This window comes from Sinocyclocheilus rhinocerous, unplaced genomic scaffold, assembly GCF_001515625.1.
Source record: "Sinocyclocheilus rhinocerous isolate Xijiao unplaced genomic scaffold, SAMN03320098_v1.1 scaffold816, whole genome shotgun sequence".
Taxonomy (NCBI): Eukaryota; Metazoa; Chordata; class Actinopteri; order Cypriniformes; family Cyprinidae; genus Sinocyclocheilus; species Sinocyclocheilus rhinocerous.
The window spans coordinates 336,244-351,258 of record NW_015660894.1 but is presented as its reverse complement, the minus strand read 5'-3'; the positions used below and the strand labels follow the sequence as shown (position 1 = coordinate 351,258).

Here is a 15,015-nt window from a genome sequence, read left to right as displayed (position 1 = left end):
TCCCCCAATTTCCTGTCCTATTTGGCTGAAATGCAACTGAAAAAAAGGGGAATCTCTCAGTCTTGCTCCCCTAAATGCTCCCCACATCAACACACACACAGGAGCTAAAGCCACCGCACCTGAATGTCACCAAACAACACTTCACAAACTAATAATAACCCACACAACACCAGGCACAACAGTCACACACAGCAAAGCCGTGCACTGTGAGCTCACGCTCATCTTGTTTCCAGCTAGCTTGACATCATTCTTTGTTACGCTTTCTATCAAATCCAGACGGCTCTTACTAATAGAAGCTGAGCCTGCCTCGGTATGACTCCAATCAGACATCATACACACATATCCCAGAGTCAGGACTATGTCCCCAAAACCATCCACCACTCAGCCTCCATTTTGAGACCACAGATTGATAAAACAGCAGCATTCCTCGGCATGATCCGCGTCTTTCGACAACCAATTTATGGCTATTTGATCTGAAGGCATCTTTTCATAAAGCAGCATAAGCTTGCATGCCTTCTCTTTTTATTGGCTTATGAAAAGCTCAGCTTCAAATAAACCATCAGCAAAAGGGAAAAGGAGTAACATTTCAGGCATTCCCCAACCTCCGGCCTATGTACTCATGAGCCTCTGCAATCAATCAGTCACAGATACAAAGGATAACACACACATACTATACAGTACATTCACGCACACCTGTTGATGGCTGGCACTGGCAATATTCCCATGAGTTCAAAGGCTGTTCACAATGAGCCTGTCACTCATGACAGACAACTTTCACTTCTCTCTCCAGGCCCATGCAGCAGCACCAATCAAGCTAAACCTGCACAGTTTTAATCCAGATTTTTTTTTTTAATAAATAAATTATGCCATGGACCCCAAAATATGATGAAATTTGATTGGTTATATATCCCATTTATAGTTATTAATTATTAAATAATGTTAATGTATTTTATATTGTTACTTAATATTTACATTATATTAAGTTGTCATATTTATGCATATCTTTTTATTTTATTTTGCTTGCTATTAATGTTAGATGCATAAACATTTAAGAGAGAAAACAGCTTATTTATTTATTTCTATTTATAATAAGTGCTGTCAATAGTATGAAACCGCAAATTGTAATAATACACACTTTTGAAAAAAAGTGATAAAAAATAGTTAATTAACATTAAGCAACTTGTGCCAATAAAACCGCTGCCCATGTGAACAGGGCATAACATGTCTTGGTGCACGTCCATGACCCCCGTTGGAGGTCACAGTAGAGGTCTGATCTTCCAGCAACATGTGCATGGAAATTTGATGAATGTGTTGAAAAGCATCCACAAAGAATCTCTTATATTTACAGCACGCTCTGAATTGTGTGTGCGTGTGTTTGAAATGCTGAGCAACAGCCTTCTTATTGTCCCGGATCAGTGCTGTGCATGCGTTTGAAGTGACAGTCTGAATTTATTGCAGCTTTCATCCAGTGCCATGACCTCCTTTGCTCCACCTGAATGTGTGATGAATGGCACAACAGAATCTCACAATGATCACATTTTAAATCGCCGCTGGCACAGGGAAAGGGTTCAGCTTTCTCTGCTGTCTGTTATATGAGTCCTGGATTACATACAGGGTGGGCGGCGGGTGAAGAGATGGTAGAAATGCTGATCTGGATGAGCTTCTGTGACTGAGCAATCCTAGAGCTCAAAAAGAATGCAGCACCACCTGGGTGGCTTTGGACCAGCAAAAATAATAGTATTCATTCCGCAGTCATTCTGAGATTTTTTTTTTAAGGGCACCTATTATGCAAAATTCACTTTTACATGTTGTTTGAACATAAATGCGTGTTGGCAGTGTGTGTACACAACCACCCTATAAAGATAAAAATCCACCTGCTCCTTTTTTTAATCCCCATAAATCATAAGCAGTGTCTCAGAACAATCCGTTTGCAAAATCTGTAAAATGTGATGTCACATTTTACCCACTACTGCCACTACTGTTGACGGACACTGCCGTATTAGCAGAGACCCTGCCCTGAGTGTGCCGCACAATGTGTATCTTGTGTATCTTCACGCAAGAGCATTTAAAAGCAACATTCAAGTAAAAAACGTCTTCTTAGTAAAGCTATAGAAGTTATTCCGTCCAGACCAGCGAGTAATTTTCTGTTTTTATTTTATTGTTTGGGTCATATTAACAGCGTAGACAGCAGTATAGACCTTTTCCTGAGCAAACAATGAGCGACGCCATTACGAATTCTAACTTCCAATTGGATGCTCTTCTGTTCCGGTCTCCATAGGAACCCATTCAAATAGTGCCCATCTGTTTTTAATGTAGCTTATGTTGGCCGCTTCGTGTCATCTACACACTCATTTAACTTTGAGGAGTGAGGCACTGACAAATGATGGTCATTGCGACACTGTAAAGTGATGGCGCTATGGAGCAATGTGCTTTTAAAAAACATTTTAAAAGGGTCATAGCACAGATGTAATATAAACATTCAATGTCTTTCCCAGCTGTTTACCTTCACAGACATATCCGACTGTTTTTGTAACTCATGTGTTTTTAACAAACTTGTGTGTATTTAACCATTTAAGCGCAATAAGACATGAAAGAGAACTTAGTTTAGTACTCACATGCCACGTGACAGCCGCTTTCTGTGTGTGTGCTTTGGATGTGTGTGCTCAGAAAAACCTATATCAGAAAATCAACCTAATATGGCTCTAAAACGCATGATTTCAACGTATTAGACATGATAATCAAAACCAAACAGATGTTTTTTCAGATGAGTGTCCAAGGTACGAGCTGTAAATGCACAGTGCTATTCTGGAAAAGGGGGCGGGGAGCAGCAGCTCATTTGCATTTAAAGAGACATGCACAAAAACAGCATGTTTCTGCTTCCAAGAATCAAAACAGGCATTTTCAAAATGATATAATAAATTGTAGCATTTTCCTTTAAATGTTAATGAGCTCTGCTGACCCCGCCCCTCTCTTCCGAGCCGCTCTCAGAGAGACTGTTTACTTTATCCGCATTCATCGTGAAACTTGCTAATTAGCACATTATTAGTTAAGGCGATTTGCAAATATTCATTAAAAAACCTTATACTCAAGCTGGATCATGAATGATTCGCGCGAACAGACGCATTTATGTAGATTGGGGGCGCATTCCCTTCAAAAACAAACATAATCCACTGCGTCTTCAGCGGCTCAGATGTGAAAAGGGGGCGGGGAGCAGCAGCTCATTTGCATTTAAAGAGACATGCACAAAAACAGCATGTTTCTGCTTCCAAGAATCAAAACAGGCATTTTCAAAATGATATAATAAATTAAGACGCCAGTCCAGTCTGTGCTGAAACACTACTGTCAATCAAACTGTCGTGGGAGGGGCCTGTCTGTGTGACGTCACACAGACAGGCATCTGAGATCGGCTCAGATTTTAGTAGATTAACAAAAAACCATTGGGTGGATTTTTATCATTTTAGGGTGGTTGTGTACACACATTGCCAACACACATTTCAGTTCAAACAACTTGTAAAAGTGCATGTAGCATTATATGACCCCTTTAATAGGTTTAACATTAGATTATCAGCTCGGAACATACTAGGCATTTTCAAAATGATATAATAAATTATCTATGGGGTATTTTGAGCTGAAACTTCACAGACACATTCTGGGGACACCGGAGACTTGTATTACATATTGTAAAAAGGGGCATAATAGGTGCCCTTTAAAGTAATCTAATTTAAGTTTAACATTCATATTGATAAAAAAACACAAGACATTAGAATTGGTGTTCTTGCCTATGTAAACCCTTACCGCCACCATGCTAGGGTGCTGTGATTGGTTCCCATTGATTGCTATGTGGTTGCTAGAGTGTTTTAAGTGGTCTCTAGGAAGTTGCTAGTTGTTCTGGCTGGTTTCTATGGTGTTGCTAGCTGTTCGCTGTGGTGTTTTAGGTGATTTCTAGACTGTTGCTAGATATTTGCTAGATTGTTCTGGGTAGTTTCTTGGGTGTTGCTATAGGAGCTGTTGCTTGAGGCTTGCTAAGTTGTTTTGGGTGGTTTCTATGGTGTTTCTAGCTGTTCGTTTTGGTGGTTTCTAGGCTGTTGCTAGGTGCTCGCTAGGTTGTGTTGTTGTGGGTGGTTGAGTGGTTTCTACGGTGTTGCTAGCTGTTTGTTGTGGTGTTTTGGATGGTTTCTAGACTGTTGCTAGGGCGTGCTAAGGTGTCCTGGGTTTCTATGGTGTTGCTAAAGTAGCTGTTCACTCAGGATTTTTGGGTGGTTTGTAGGCTGTTGCTAGGGGCTTGCTAAGGAGTCCTGGGTTTCTATGGTGTTGCTACAGTAGCGGTTCACTCGGGGGTTTTGGGTGGTTTCTAAGCTGTTGCTAGGTTGTTCTGGCTGACTTCTAAGGTTTTGCTAACTGTTCGCTGTGGTGCTTTTTGATGGTTTCTAGGATATTACTAGGTGCTCGCTAGGTTGTGTTGTTCTGGGTTGTTTCTACGATGTTGAAACAGTAGCTGTTTACAGTTGTGTTTTGGGGGGTTTCTAGGCTGTTGTTAGGTGTACTGAGTGGTTTTTACTGGGTTGCTTTCGAGTTTCTAGGGTTATCTGGACAGTCAAGTCAAAAGAGCCTACCTTGCCTCAAGATATTTCAAAAGTTTCCACAGAAGAAAGAAATGCATATGTGTTTTAGAACAATATTAGAATGAGTAAATGACAGAATTTTTATTATTTTTGGTAAACTATCCCTTCAAGGTAAAAATTTTTTGAAAAAAAAAACATTACTTCAACATTAGCTCAGCGTTGTTTTTGTGTTACAGTACAAAACATTGTAGGAACAGAGATCAGCATGTGTCTGGTCCTTACCTCCACAATGCTCTTGAGGTCCCTCACGTAGGCCTGCTCTGTCTCCACTATCTCCAGCGCCACCCTCTCCAGACGAGTGAGTTTGGGCAGCGGTGTTGTGGAGGCAGGGAGGGGACCGGCTCCTGTCAGCAGGGAGAGAGGGGTGAGGTCCAGGCTGATGTCGGAGCCATTGCGCTGTGGCCCGGGGTAGGCCGGCACGGCTCCGTAGGGGAGTGATGAGGAGGAAGAGGAAGAGTGTCCATCCTGCAGCGAGGCGGACGAGGCAGAGGAGCTGAGACTGGCTCCGCGGTCACTGTCAGAGCACACCGTGTTAACAGAGGTGCAGCTCCCGTGGGATGCGCCCCCCGAGGAGGCCATACGGCTCACGATCCCACTCAGCGAGGACACAGAGGAGGGGCGCTTGGCAGCTGCAGCAGAGAGAAACAGAAACAATTTAGTGTGAAGATAATAGTGATCACTGAATAATACAGCACTTTTGGTTACTGAATGAAAAAAAAAACCCGCTAAGACATTAATACAACATTAAGAACTATTATGCAAAATCACAAATGATATCTCTTTCATATCTCAATTGTTTCTCCAAGACCAGAGCAAATGTTGACTTTGGCTTAAATCTCCTGCTTCTTGAAGCCCCCAGTAAACTCGCGTGCAGTCCAGAAGAGATCTCAACAGTGTTTCAAAGCTGTGCTCAGCATACCAAAGTCTGCATGCAAAAATCAAAGATTTTAATACTTATTAGGGCTGTGCAATATATCGAAATTATCGAAATATCGCAAATGTACATATCGCAATATGCATATCGCTACAGCTTGCAATGTTTGGGGCCATGAACAAAAGACAAAGAGAAAATCACTCACTGCTCTTACCTAAATAACTTTTGTAGCTTAAATAAGAATCAGTGCATATTGAATTCAAAGAGTAAATACTAAGCAGTGTTTTATTTTTCCTTTTTATTATTCAGTTCCTAAACTCATGTTAAAATGATTACACTAATGTTAAAATTACATTTTTATGTAATGCTCGAGTAAAACACTACCGTTCACTTTCAGAAGTTGTTGTAGGGGTGCTTTCTTATTAGAATCAGAATCAGAATGAGCTTTATTCACCACTTAAGTGTGCGCAAACACAAGGAATTTGTTGTGGTTTTACAGGAACTCTTGGTACATACATACATACAAATAACCATATATATATATGACACAAGATAGTTATAGAAGTTCACAGAACTGACTCATCTGAGCATGTGGCACTTTAAGCATTATCGTATCGCATATCGCATTATTTAATGAGTTATCGCATATCGTCTTTTTCTTCAATATCGCACAGCCCTAATACTTATTATTAATTTCTTATTATCAATAAAACGTATTACTCATCAAATACTTCACATTGCCTCTCTTTTCCTTTTTTTTTTTTTTACTTGTCTTTGGTCTGGTATTCTGGGGGGGGGTTCTTCTTTTTTTTTTCTTTTTGGGTTTCCTTATTTTGGTTATGTTATGTTATATGTTATGTTATGTTGTTATGATGAATCTATGATTTAATTTTTTTTTTTTTTAATATATATCTATATAGTTTTTTCTTTTTTAAATATTACTTGAAATGTTTTAGTTTTAGGAGACGAACAATCCTCCATTTCCTCTGACCTAGCAGGCAGGGCGACGCGGTCGACTGTTGCTCTCTACACTCCCTTCCTCGCCAAGTCTGCCTATCATCCATCAAGCATTCCAGCTGACCGTTAGCTGGAGCTGCTTGTGGCCTTTTCTCCCGTTCATACAAGGTTTGAAGGCACTTCGGTAATATTGATTGCCTGAATTTGATTTAAACTCACTCAAAGTACATGAAGGCATGTGTTTATCTTCTGCTGGCCCCAGTCCAAGATCAGCACCACTATGGCAGCAGTCGCACATGAAAAAATCTGATTGTAAAATCCTCCATGGCCCGACATACATCACCAATATGACCATCTTTTGCTTTTCGTTTGATGCCTATCTCAAGATCTCAAGTACTGGGTGCAAAAGCATTCAGGAGAACGTTCAAAGCGCAGCATAAATTCAGCCAGACAGATGCATGAAGTGTGACAACGTAAACCCAGCGCATCCTCTGGAACAAAAGCAGACAGCGTTCTCCGTCACTACTTGGGCATGAAGTCAGAAGCTTTCATGTGGCATGGAAGAACCATCAGCACCCAGAGTTCTTCACCCAAAACCTCATCCCTATGGATTTCGTTATCCCCAACATTAAGTTTAAAGAGCCTCCAAGCACGAATTAGAGTGGATAAATCAGTCAGGATGTCCAAGAAAACCTAACCATCTCTAGATAAGACTGATGAACATGTGCGTGAGCCAACACATATATACTTTTCTTCATAATTATATGATTCTTAATGGAAAATGGAATGACTTGATGAATTGTGCAGCTGTTTTAGAAATCTGAAATAATACATTAGAGCTAATTTCCTATATTTTCATAATGACATCGATCCACTTATGTAAATAACAATGTAAAAAACCACCTTAATTTGATCTTTGTGTCCGTAATTGCAATAAATTATTAGTCAGTGATACGTACTTATTATGATTTCCAGTAATTGTGGTATTTTCATCATAAATCATCTACACACTTTTATTTAGCCATTCATACTCCAATAAAGAGCCTAACAAGGCTCACCTAACAGAGAATCAGGCCTGTTATATCGATCACGGCAGTCTGTGGAGATCGTTTGGCCAGACGAGTGAAAGCCAAGAGGAAGAGATCACATACCTGATCTGCAAGGCACTGCTGCATCAGCTGGAATGACCACCAATGCAGTCTTCTCAACGTAGTTTAGTTAGTACTCATAACTAATTCGAAGCAAATGGCTACCAACGTCTACCAAATGACATCAAATGATTTCTGAAAATGACTCATATTCCAGGAGAGACTGAAAGGACCTCATCAGTCATAAAGCAAACAGGAACCATGCACTATATCTAACGTGCACAAAAAATGTGAGTTGGGCTTGTTGCACACTTCTCTCTCATAGAGAGACTTCCTGTCTAGGTGTGTATTAGCGCACAGACCGCAAAACCATAAGAGAGCTGCCAAACTCTTCAGTCCTTGCCGGAAAACACTGAAGAGCATTTATGTGTTCGAGAAACAAGACAATACAAGGAACCACTGAATTAGTTTAAAACATTTCACCTTAAAATAAAGATTTTTTTTTTTTTAAGAAAATGAAAACTGGAGGAGGAAATTGTCACAACGCAAACTTGATGATCCTAAAACAGGCTCCAAAAAATGTTGTATATATTTGGAGTCAGTAGGTTTGGGGCCTTTTTTCTTGAAAGAAATTAATAATTTTATTTAGCAAAGACGCATTCAATCAATCAAAAGTGACAGCAAACACATTTATAATCTTACAAATATTTATATTTTAAATAAATGCTGTTCTTTTGAACTTTATATTCTAAGAATCCTGAAAAAAAATGTATCACGGTTTCCACAAAAAATATTAAGCAGCACAATTGTTTTCAACATTGATCAATTTCTTGAGCAGCAAATCAGCATGTTACAATGATTTCTGAATGATCATGTGACACTGAAGATCGGAGAAATGATGCTGAAAATTCAGGTTTAGCCATCACAGAAATAATTTACATTTTAAAATATACATTTAAATAAAAACTAGTATTTTAAATTGTAATAATATTTCAAAATACTACTATTTTTACTGTACATTTGATCAAATAAATGCAGCTTTGACTTCTCTAAAAAATCATACCCCAAACCATTGAACAAGCAAGCACAAGTTAACACAAGTGAGTTCCTTAATAACACCCTCCTCCTCCAGATAAAGACATAATTTTTATTGAGAAAACAACAGAAATCAATATCAAAAAAAAAAAAAAAAACTTCAACCCTATTTTCTTGCCATTGTGTAGAGTTAGAATTAATAACATTTCGGTGCCTGAGCTTGACCACTGAATATCTCTGAAAGTCTGATATTATAGAAATGCATTCTTAAATTCCAACACAGACATTCAAAAGAGTTCAAAAGGTACTGCAAAACAGGAATGACTCACAAAATAACAGTACAAGATGGAGCTGAGCTCAAGCAGTGAATGTTTATCTGTATCTGTGAATCTGAGTGCTCATCCGTCTGTTGAGATACTTCCTGTACGCCGTGCCAGTCTGCACCTGACGGCCCCGTCACAGGAAGTGGTGAAACCAAATACAAGCGGTTCCCTCCAAAGGTTCTCAGAGCTCAACACATGCCAGCTGAGGTCTGGATGACATGATTTGGGTCAAACGCCTAAAGATGTTTGTATTATGACATTTTTATTTGAAAATGGCCACATATATTTGAAGGTATATGTATTGCTCTTTTGGGATGCATAGTATATTGACAGCAACTTGACATATTCCAGATTCTATGTGACTTATCTTTCTAAACATAAATGTGCCACTTGGTCTCTATTTCATGATCAGAACTATTTCAATCACGAATTGTTTAGAGAGCCCAATCCAAAGAGCGGTGACCAACTCTAAACAATTGTGACTGTCAGCACATTTCCAACAGTCGTGTTCAGTTTGTTTGAATTGTTAATGTAAGCAACCATTCTTTGTAAAGTAGGAGAGGCTGAGGTCCAAAAATATCAAGAGGGAGACCACCCGTCTAAATCTGAACCTGATAACTGTTAGCATTTCATTCCTGATAGACACTCTTATCTTGGGCATGCTTGATGGCTTATCTCCATTGAAAATTGTGCAATGTCTCAGAAAAGATATCTTTCATCATTTTCCCAAGCTCTTGTTTGTGATTTTGAACTCAACCACAACTTACAGTAGAAGTTAACAAAGGAACTTCAAAATCAGGCCATGAATGAGCGGTTCCTGTCAGGTCCAAAAATATCAAGAGGGAGACCACCCGTCTAAATCTGAACCTGATAACTGTTAGCATTTCATTCCTGATAGACACTCTTATCTTGGGCATGCTTGATGGCTTATCTCCATTGAAAATTGTGCAATGTCTCAGAAAAGATATCTTTCATCATTTTCCCAAGCTCTTGTTTGTGGTTTTGAACTCAACCACAACTTACAGTAGAAGTTAACAAAGGAACTTCAAAATGAGGCCATGAATGAGCGGTTCCTGTCAGTGACTTTTCACTGAGATATTACATCATTATGATCAGATTTCCAAACATTGATATTAACTGAGTGGCATCTGACCTTGGTTGCTGGTTTTTTTCTGGCTGTCGCGGCCCGCTCCCTCAGGCATGGTGTGATTATATCACAGGAAGTTGAAACCTGCAAAACAAATGCAAAGTGTTAAACAACAAAACAGTTTCAGTTCATCTATAAGAATTGTTACATGGCAAATGTATTCAAAAAGTGTAATACAAAATAATGGCAGTAAAATAACACTGTCACTGAGCAGCAAGAATGTCTGCTTGGAAAATAAAATAATAAAAAATATAATTTAATTTAATAACTGGCAATCACAGCAAGAAAGTCTGTTTGTAAAATAAAAAATAAATTAAAAATTAAAAAATAAATAAAAAATAAAAAATAAATTAAAAAATCATTGGGTAACACTGTCACATCACAGCAAGAAGGTCTGTTTGTAAAATATCATAAAATAAAATAAAAATTAAAAAAAAAAAATAATAATAATAATAATAATAAGATAAAATAAAATAAAATAAAACAGTTCATTGGGTAGAATGTCTGCTTGGAAAATAAAATAGAATAAAATAATGGACAGCACTGTCACCTCACAGCAAGAAGGTCTGTAAAGTAAAGTAAAGTAAAGTAAAGTAAAATCAGTGGGTAACTGTCACCTCACAGCAGGAAGGTCTGTTTGTAAAATATCATAAAATAAAAAAAAATATTAAGATAAAACAAAACAGCTCATTGGGTAGCACTGTCCCTTTGCGGCAAGAAACATAAAATAAAATATAAAAAATAAAATAAAATAAAAAAATAAAAAGCTCAGCGAGAGTAGCACCTCACAGAAAAAAACAGAAGCACAGAAATAAAGAAATAAAGAAAGTATATATAAGTGACACATCTCTAGGACAGAAGCATGTCCTACACAGTCAACTCAGACACAAGTCAGAAACAATATAACCACTCAACAAATGTAGTGTACACTCCCATTAGTTTAGACTGAGAAAAAACACAGCTGTAAAATAAAAAATAAATAAAAAATAAAAAAATAAAAAAAAAATAAAAAATAAATTAAAAAATCATTGGGTAACACTGTCACATCACAGCAAGAAGGTCTGTTTGTAAAATATCATAAAATAAAAAATAAAAAAAAAATAAATAAAAAATATAATAATAATAATAAGATAAAATAAAATAAAATAAAGCAGTTCATTGGGTAGAATGTCTGCTTGGAAAATAAAATAGAATAAAATAATGGACAGCACTGTCACCTCACAGCAAGAAGGTCTGTAAAGTAAAGTAAAGTAAAGTAAAGTAAAATCAGTGGGTAACTGTCACCTCACAGCAGGAAGGTCTGTTTGTAAAATATCATAAAATAAAAAAAAATATTAAGATAAAACAAAACAGCTCATTGGGTAGCACTGTCCCTTTGCGGCAAGAAACATAAAATAAAATATAAAAAATAAAATAAAATAAAAAAATAAAAAGCTCAGCGAGAGTAGCACCTCACAGAAAAAAACAGAAGCACAGAAATAAAGAAATAAAGAAAGTATATATAAGTGACACATCTCTAGGACAGAAGCATGTCCTACACAGTCAACTCAGACACAAGTCAGAAACAATATAACCACTCAACAAATGTAGTGTACACTCCCATTAGTTTAGACTGAGAAAAAACACAGCTAACCGGCTCTTTCTTTATCAGTGCGAAAGTGCCTTCCGCTTCTTTCACGAAAAGAGGAAGACAATAAAAAAAACTAGAGGAAAAAAATACCAAAGGTCCGAGCCAAAGCAATTAAAGAGCTGAAACTCAATAGACGCTGTTTGAGAAAGAGTGGGGGGTGTAGCTCGCAGCCTTGCTTCGAAGGGTTTCTTCTCGCACTTTCTCTCTCTCTCTTTTACAAAATAAGAGAAAATGAAACGTATGTAATGCTTGGCACAAACACAAAAATCCACAGCTCTCTTTCCCAAATGTTGAGCATGTGTCCTGTCAGCGCAATTGGTGCTGGAACTTCAGGAAAAGGAAACAATCGGAATAGACAGGGCTCTTCTATGATGTGTTAATGTTTATCATATCCCGACAAGCCGTCTCCCATGTCACCTGCCCCAGCCTTCACTCCGCAGGCTCCCCGCTGCCCGTCACTCAAAGGACAACACCAGCAGGAGAGCTCAACATCTGAGGGAAAGCGTGAACTATCCAGCTACCCTCCATAACTCAGAAAGAGACAGAAACAGTTCACAGCATAGGGAAGAAGTTCTCCATACTCGTTCTGCTCTGATGTCTTACAATAAAATTGACACTGCTCTTTTTCTACGCTTTGATTTATGAAGTTCAATAAAGAGGTTTAATCTAAAACAGGGGTTCTCACTTAAAGGGATAGTTCACCCAAAAATGAAAATTCTGTTATTAATTACTCACCCTCGTGTCGTTCCAAACCCATAAGACCTTTGTTCATCTTTGCTACACAAATTATGATATTTTTGATGAAATCGGAGAGATTTCTGACCCTCCATATACAGCAATGCAACTACCATGTTCAAGGCCCAGAAAGATAGGAAGGACATCATTAAAATAGTCCATGTGACATCAGTGGTTCAAACCATAATGCTATGAAGCTACGAGAATACTTTTTGTGAAAACAAAAATAACTTTATTCAACAATTTCTTCTCTTCAATGTCAGTCTTTGACACGCGTTCACGAAAGTACTGACACAGAAGAGAAGAAATTGTTGAATAAAGTCATTATTTTTGTTTTCTATTCTTTATAAAATTACGTTTGAACCACTGATGTCACATGGACTATTTTAATGATGTCCTTGCTACCTTTCTGGGCCTTGAACGTGTCAGTTACGCTGCTGTCTATGGAGGATTAGAAAGATCTTAGATTTCATCAAAAATATCTTAATTTGTGTTCCGAAGATGAACGAAGGTCTTACGGGTTTGGCATGACAGAGTGTAATTAATGACAGAACTTCATTTTTGGGTGAAATATCCCTTTAAGGCCCAGTAGGCAAGTGGCCAAACTGTAACAAATGATTAATCGCAAATAAAATATTCATAAATAAAATATCCATAAATAAAATATCCATAAATAAATAAATAAATATATATATATATATATATATATATATATATATAATAGAGACATTTTCTTTCTAAATAAGTTTGTTAAATTATAAAATTAAATAAAAAAGAAATCCTTAAAACAAGACAGAAAAATATTATAAAGAAAATAAAATACAAATAACACTAAAATCAGTCTTTTTAAATGATACAACTGAATTCAGGCATCACAACATTGATATGTACAGTATGATTACATGATACTCAACAACTGTAAATGAGTGTAAACCAAATATATTGAAACAATGCTTAAAGTAAAAATGAAAAAATTGAAAAAATGCGATAAAGAAAATCTTTCTAAATAAGTTACAGATACAGTAAGTGAAATCAGGTATCACAACATTAAAATGTACAGTACGCAAATATTTTTCAAATAATTTTTTTTTTTTTTTTAATAATTCAGGCAAGTAAAAAGTACAGTGTGATTACATTGTTGATTCAACAGTGTAATTAATCATACTCAACAATTGATGACTACATTGTTACATTTGAATATCCAATATGGAATGATGCAGGTAAATTAACAAAAATCTGCAAAATTGTCTTAATGAACTGATACGATACAGATATATTGCGCATCCCTAACCATTATATGGCTAGTTGCATTTTATCATTCACATTAAGCATTGTTTTGTCCCTCCTGTCAGAATAGACGTGCAACCAAATTTTGGGCCATGATCCACTAATCGACAACCGCTGATCTAAAGTTTTAGTGCGTGATACAGCTCCTGTTATTTAGGCAGCTCTGTTTGTGTCCATACTTCAGTTGCAGCGAAACGCTCCGAGCCAAGCGTAATGATCTGTTTTGGATGTCTCGTAACCAGACTAAATTAAAAATTACCCTGGCACTTTTCCATGCACTGTCCTTCAGAGTGTTTCTCACCGCAGTCCCCCGGGTCCTTTAGGGCCCATTTCCAGCTCTGCCTCATTAAAGGCATCTCACTTCCTGTAACTACGAGAATGAAGGTTGTAGAACACTACAAGCCTATTTGCGGTTAAAACCCCATGTACTTTTTTGGCTCCAGAGCTTGTTTGCTGTGAAATTCCCGAATTCCAGAAATGGAATTGTGGTAAAAAAAATTGACTCGCTTTCTGACAACAGATTCTAATAGCGAATAAATGTTTCCGTCGGAGGGGTTGGGGGGACAGCAAGTATTTTTGAGGCCGAGTGGATGAGAGCCAACATCTGGTTAGCCAGCGCAGAGGTTAGAATGAGGTTAGCGAGACTCTACTCTCCCTAACGCAGAGCAGCCAGTCTCCATACGTCTTCCAAACACCCTGACGTGCTCCTCAAGCAAAATTGCAACTTTGTCATAATGAAAAATGTCGAGCAGGAGGCCTTTTTCCACCCTGTAATTTTCATTACAGTTGCATCTCTTGTGGCATCATTCCAGGTGCATCCTCATGCTCCGCAGTCTGTCAGTCATAGAGACAAAACTACCCGCTGACAGAGTCCTATTACATGAGAGCACAGCTGGACAGCTGTGTGCCTGTTCTTGCCTGCACATGTGTGTGTTTTGGGGAGTTTTCTTTTGCGTGTCTAAAGGGTAGAAGAGCTGGATGACAATTATATGTTAGTGTGAAGAAGTTCACTGTTTCTTGTATTGTAATATAAAAGACTCAGTCACTGACAAAACCCAGCAGAACCCTTAAAGGGGTCATAGGATGCTACATGCACTTTTACAAGTTGTTTGAACTGATATGTGTGTTGGCAGTGTGTGTACACAACCACCCTATAATAATAAAAATCCCCCCCGTGTTTTTTTTTTTATCTCGTTAAATGTTTTCCCCTTTCTCAAATTGAGCCGTTCTCAGATGCCTGTCTGTGTGACGTCACACAGACAGGCCCCTCCCACGATAGTTTGACTGACAGTAGTGTTTCAGCACAGACTGGACTGG

General features: G+C 37.9%; 1 protein-coding gene across 2 annotated transcripts in view; it reads right to left on the bottom strand.

Moving 5' to 3' along the window:
- The window catches only part of LOC107726101 (uncharacterized), a 57,504-nt gene that overhangs the window by 33,612 nt on the left and 8,877 nt on the right, over nt 1-15,015 (bottom strand). The window contains exons 2-3 of one of the 2 annotated variants that reach the window (XM_016535589.1): nt 10,053-10,130; nt 4,845-5,251 (exon numbers count right to left, since the gene is read on the bottom strand). In XM_016535589.1, the coding sequence (XP_016391075.1) occupies nt 4,845-5,251; nt 10,053-10,101 (456 nt within the window). In that variant the 5' untranslated portion in view covers nt 10,102-10,130. Of the gene's footprint in view, nt 1-4,844; nt 5,252-7,604; nt 7,806-10,052; nt 10,131-15,015 lie in introns of those variants that run through there. The other variant, XM_016535590.1, reaches the window with a different exon arrangement.